Source organism: Etheostoma spectabile, chromosome 15 (genome assembly GCF_008692095.1).
Source record: "Etheostoma spectabile isolate EspeVRDwgs_2016 chromosome 15, UIUC_Espe_1.0, whole genome shotgun sequence".
NCBI classification, from domain to species: Eukaryota; Metazoa; Chordata; class Actinopteri; order Perciformes; family Percidae; genus Etheostoma; species Etheostoma spectabile.
The window spans coordinates 10,600,574-10,606,756 of NC_045747.1; the positions used below are offsets into that span (position 1 = coordinate 10,600,574).

The 6,183-nt window shown below is 41.3% G+C and overlaps 1 protein-coding gene and 1 long non-coding RNA gene across 2 annotated transcripts in view; one reads left to right on the plus strand and one right to left on the minus strand.

Moving 5' to 3' along the window:
- The window catches only part of LOC116702883 (uncharacterized), a 17,342-nt gene extending 12,443 nt beyond the window's left edge, over positions 1–4,899 (minus strand). Inside the window, exon 1 of the long non-coding RNA XR_004335277.1 lies at positions 4,786–4,899. This is a non-coding gene — a long non-coding RNA (uncharacterized LOC116702883). The remainder of the gene's footprint in view (positions 1–4,785) is intronic.
- arhgap44a (Rho GTPase activating protein 44a) overlaps positions 1–6,183 on the plus strand; it is a 15,374-nt gene that overhangs the window by 8,265 nt on the left and 926 nt on the right. The window contains 3 exon segments of the mRNA XM_032537402.1: positions 1,599–1,744; positions 1,848–2,249; positions 3,975–6,183. The exon segment at positions 3,975–6,183 is cut by the window's right edge and continues 926 nt beyond it. Coding sequence (XP_032393293.1) covers positions 1,599–1,744; positions 1,848–2,249; positions 3,975–4,129 — 703 coding nt within the window. The 3' untranslated portion in view covers positions 4,130–6,183.

Sequence of the window (6,183 nt, forward strand, 5' to 3'; positions counted from 1 at the left end):
CAACCACACAGGACAGAGTGAATCACTACAGCAAATCTTTGTCAGCAATAAGAACGAGCTCGTTGGATAACTCCCATTCTTTTGATTTGGTAGCTCCATGACCTCCCATTAAGATGGATTATTTTTGGGGAAAGAAGGCTCAGAGTTACTGCAGGAGATTGCAGTTAATAAATGTAATCCAAAATTAGACTACCATACTGCAGTATCGATGCTCTCTGTGGGTGTATGTTTATTTGAATTTCTCACATTAATAACATATACCTGCAGTAAGAAGAAAATACATTACGTCTATGATTATTGTTTTTTTTTATTAAAAAGCAGTGAGAGAAAAGGATATCAAATGTTACTCCCATTACTGATGTCTAACTTGGATCAACGAAAATACATTTTCAGGAAAATGTTCTGACATTCAGCGCTTGCCGGAGGTCCCTCACCACTCTCTGTGTGTTGTTGTTCTCAAACTCTCTTCACATCAGGAAATGTAAGGTTTTGAAGAAATTTTGGATCGTGCAACAAGGCAGGCCTGGTTGGTTCTATCGGTGAATGATTGTTAAGATTTACAAAGAATATGTTTACGGCATTTACTATCTAACTGGGATGTTTTGGGACCAATTGGTGGGATTTGCAACCCACAACCCAGAGTATTGTTTTCTCGTATCCCAGAATGTTTGTGTGGTGTAGCCAGATGTTACTCCACAGCGCTGTGGAGATAGGTCTGGCAATGTGAGACCGCTGATGTCTTTTAAAACAATTTCCACTAGTCTAGTAAGATAATAAAGGTGGGTCCTTGATTAACTGCATTGATTGGTCTAGGCTTACAGTAGGTTCAGATTTAGTTGCTCATATCTTGTTACATGCTGCATCTTTACTCTATTTTCTGTGCATTTCATGTGTTTGTCGCTGAATACAAATATGTACACCTTTTGTTCAGCTCAGTGGTATTTGACCATATGAAATCTTGTGAGTCCAGTTAAGATCCCAGCTGGGCTGTAGAGTCTCTCAACATCATTGTTTTAAGAATTATAGGCTTCTGTATCTACTGATTGTTCTGAAAAGCATGCATGGAAGCTTTTTTCTGCCTCTGTTTGCATTCTATTACAAACTAAAATGTGTTAGAAATGTTCCATCTGGATAGTGCTGAAATACTGATTGAGTTTGGCAGACAGGACTTACACAATGCCATTGAACTTCCTTATTTAAGTAAAAATAAATTACATTCAGAACCCCTGATTGGTCAATGACATTTTTATCAACAAAAAAGACAAAAACTTCACAAATGCAAAACAAGATGCTCCGTCATCTTTGTTCTAGTTTTATAGACTTGTGTCCACCATTTGTTGAATAATGGTTTTAAGAAAAATATGTGACACAGTTTGTCTTACTTAGTAATATTGTTAACACTGTAAAAATAGTGAAAGACTCATAAGTGATGATCATGATGATGATGGTGATGATGATGATGATGATGATAATAATGATGATGGTTGTGGTGGTAGTGGCTGTTGTGGCACTGAGGTAATGTACATGAGGTATACTGACTGTTCAAGCATACTGTTTCTGACACTATTCACATACTAATGTCTTCCTGTCTTTTTCAGTTCATTGAAGAGTAAAGAGCTCTCACCTGTAACCGGACACAAAGCCATCCAGGTGGCAGGTCCAACAGTCCCTCCCAGTTGTAGTCCTCAAAGCAGTAGCCAGTCCCCCCACTCCACAGAGCACAGTCCACACAGCCTGCGCCAAGGTCAGCACCTCTCAATCTGAGCTCACATTGGCTTTCTTCAGATTAAGAGGATGTATTTTCACTGTTAACATAAGACTAATGTGACTATGTTGTGTGTTTCAAGGTTCCAAGAAGTTGGCCCCTGTGCCTCCCAAGGTCCCATACAGCCAGTCTTGCGGGATGTCCGACCAGTCCACAGGTCAGCCGTCACCGGTCAGCCTGTCCCCCACACCTCCTAGCACCCCCTCCCCTTATGGACTGGCCTGCCCTCCAGGGCAAGTGCCCCCATCATCCCCTGGGCAGACCCCATTGGGAGCACCTCACTCTCTTTCGTCTCCACCCTCACTGACCGGAACGCTCACCAAGTCTCGGCCCGCCCCTAAGCCCAGGCAGAGACCCAGTCTGCCCCCTCCTCAGCCGCCCACAGCCCCTCCGGGGTTTACTGGCATGGCCATGGCCCCAATTCCCCAGCCCCTGGAGCAGGGCCTCCTGGATGGACTGTCTCCCGGGGAGAGCATGTCTACAGGTAAACATCAGCCCTTGACATCCCCTCCGCCACCACAGGTGGGGCTACAGAGGCCCTCTCTCAGACTTGCTGTGGCTCTGTCCAATGGAGACGGTGGACGAGTGTAGGACTCTGTAGGACCTGTCACTGTAGATAGAAAAGATACCTTTCCCCTTTATTGACTGTTCCCAAACGAATGTCTGAATGAGTAAAAGTTGCCTTTTAGACACAGATGCCTGAGAATGATGTAAATATTAGCATTTTTGTGCTACTGTAGTGAGCAAATCTCCTTGACCTATGTATTCATTGCTTGTGTTATGTGATGATGTTTCTGGGTAATGTGTGGAAACATCAGAGAAGCATAGCTCGTCCTGCTTGTATGGAAGTTGCCATTAGATTCATCATGTGCTCTCTGTTTATCTGTGTTACCCAGACCCTCACTTGGCAGAGGTAGGTCAGAGGCTTACACACCAGTCCAGTCTCTCTTACTGCATAGCAGGCGTGGAAATCTAGCCAGACAAACCCCACACTATATCTACAGTATGATGTTCTGATGAAAAGGTGTTCTGTCATTATATACCAATTATTCTGTCACTTTGCTATATTTATCATTCTCTTGTTCCCCCTGCTACTATTGTGTACCTTGCAGCTGTGTGAGGCCAGGGATTCAGTGTGGGCTAAGTGTGAGGGGGACTTTTAGGGTAAGCCAGACCGTCCCCACCCCATGCGCTCCATCTCACTGCCTGGCCTCGTGCTGTGGCTGCCTCTGGGGTCTCCTGCAGCCTGATCAAACATACCTACCTGTTAGCTATCAATCAGAAAATGTTGCCTATTTCCTCTTAGCAGGATGACATTATTGACTCTTTGCATGGTGTTGTAGTTCAACCGATAATGCATGGCTTAAGGACTTCCCAGAGTGCACCACACTGCGCTCACATTGCAGACGCCGTCGCATACAAAGGTCCATCTCAAAGTCCCCCTCCTTTCGTTCCCCATTCCCAGCCCTATGCCAGCAGACATCCCCCTCTAACGCGCCTGCCACCGGTATTGGGGGGCCACAGGTAACCCCCACTCCTCCTTTGGCAGGTTCACCGCTTTTTATAACCTCTGCTCTCTCTTACTACACTGCCACGCTCCATCTCATTCCTACACAGGAGTAGCTATTATCTCTGCTTGGACGTGCTGCTTTTTAGTAAATGCAGCTTCACATTAGAATATATTTAGACTAAATACTGCATCTGGTCCTCATGGTATTTCCATCGTTACTTTAAACCCACTTGGTGTCTTGGTGCCATTTTTTTCCACAGAGTTCCACACATCCTGTTGCCTCTGTGTTGGTTTACCTGGTCATTGTTGTAAACATGTACAGTAATATGTCATTGTGCAGTCATTATGACCTGTTATTGTATTTTATCTGGCAAGATTTCTGTTGTTGTCTCAAAAGACACAAAAAAATGTGACACACTGCACTTGTCACTTCAAGTGTGACTAGCAACACACTTAAAACATCCCTGTGTAGAATGTGAAGCACATATAATCTACTGATTACTTCAGCCAAGACAGACATCATATGCCACTTACAATGAGTTCAGACTCAAAAAGATTAATATTATTTCTGCTCTCTTCCGTTTTTTACACCTCATAATCATCGCCTTCATCATATGCCCTCTTCTCCTCCTCTTGTTCATCGTCACAATTTTCCATTCTGCTCATCATACTCACCTCTCCCATCATGCCCACCATTAGATATCTTCAATTATGAAATCCCCTCCATCAATGTCAATCTGGACTGCCTCATCGATGAGTTCAGCGGTGCCCCTTGCAGGAGGTCCGTGGCAGTGACAGACTCTCCAGAGGGGGACGCTGTGCCTGAGGAGGAGCCACAGAGCACCACTCTATGACCTATGACCCTAAGGCATCACAGCTTACAAGCACCCCTGTGGCCGTATATACACTTAACTGTCACCACCAAGGCCTGATGGAAACACCATTTGGCCTCACCAATGCCCACCTGAAATCAGAACTTGAACACATCTGCTACAGGCTGCAAAGAAAGTCATCTCTTACAATTGCTCGCTAGTCCATAAATGTGACTACTACACAAAAAAAGACACCAAAATGCCATAGGAGGACAGTTGCCTTTAGGAGGAAAGACTGGAATATAGATGAGTATTACATTCAAAGTTTTTGTAATTGTTTTGTTTTGTAATGCTTTGCTTTGTCCATCTTTGTTTGATGCAGTGGTCTGTATTTCTGTGAGTTTTTCAAATTTTTTTTTCGCTTATTAGGACATGCAATCAAATTGCAATATGATATTCACATTTTCAAATTGCAATATGATATGAAGTTGTACGAATTTTGTATAGGGGAAACTCGGAGCCTGACATGGTTAGGAGCAAAGCCCGTCCTCAGGGTGAAACAGAGAGACAGAGAGTGGTCTTGTTATTTTTGCTCACAGGGTATTCAAGCTTTGTGCACATTAGGAAAATGCTGAGCCGTAGAGACAGGGTTTGCATGCAGGATGAAACATTTAATGCAGTTTAATTCTTATTGCCACACACAGTCTTTACTTCTGTAACTGTAGTTCTTTATCTGACATTAACCTTCATACAGGTAAGCTCACTTTAACTCACTTTATACCAGCACAGAATGAGAAGAATGTTACTGTAAATTATTATTTATTTATTTTTTGCAAATGCACCACAATGTGTTTGCATGCCATGCCAATATGAACAAACTGCTTTGGATCAAGGGCCTCAGAAAGGCAGTGTTTTATTTTGTGTGAGTGTCTGTTGTTGTTGTTGTTGTTGTCAGTGAAGAGTAAATTTAGACCACCCACGTGCTGTTACAGTTTGATGATAATGGATGAATGACTACACTGCCTTTAGGTTCATATGATTCTCTCTCTTAATCTTGTTTCAAGTGCTTCAGGTTCAGTGACCTTTGACCCCCTAAATGTGTGTGTAAATACAAAGACTGTACATAAATTGATGTATATAAATCTGAGAGGAAAAGTATATGTAAAATGCATATCTTGAATATATATATATATATAATAATATATGTGTTGATATTTATCAAGTGTAGAAAACGTAATAATTAAAAGATTTCTGTTATTTTTGTCCCTGCACACAATGAACAGGTTTCCTGTAGATTCACAATGTTTAACCAGATAACAATGATGCTGCAGCAGAAATGCAGAATGTTATTTCTGCAAAAAATCAATTGTGGGTTTTCTTATTCTGTCTCCTGAGCTTTGACTTCTAACACGCTCAAGCACTAATGAGTTGCACACCGACACTCTATGTTTTTTCTTTGTTTCTTTTAATGAGTTATTTAATAGATTCCTGTGTAAAAAAAATAGATTAGATTACTTTTAGCACACTGACATTTAATTAATTCATAATAAGGATAAATGTAGTTCTAAGCCTATATTGTTGGACTGACTACAAATATATGTACTCGTTCAATTAGAAAAGCAGATGTCAAATTTGGCACAAAGTAAACAATGAGTGTGTACAGACAATTAATCAGAGGTTTTTCAAGTTCACCAGAGAGCAGATGCTGCAGAGTCACTTTTTTAATTCCATATAAAAATGTTTTAGGACTATAATTTTGTCAATAAAAGTGCAATTACAGTGTTTACTGATCCACCTCAGCCCAAAAAATGGTCAATGTCACCCTTACCAAACCTACAGAAAAAAGCCATTCATTTTATTGCAAAACAATTAATTTCTTTTCCAGTTTGTTTTATGTGTGAGTTTACTTTTGACTAAATTAATTTTGGATCAACCTTTGTACAAAAGGGATCTATGGTATGCATCCGTGTGTGCTCAATGGACTTTGTTTATGAAGATTTTGGTGATGTTGATAATTATATTGATAGTTGTGGTGATTATATGAAAGCAATTGCAAGTGCCCTCACTTTGGTTGTTATTTTGGAACTATAGGCATA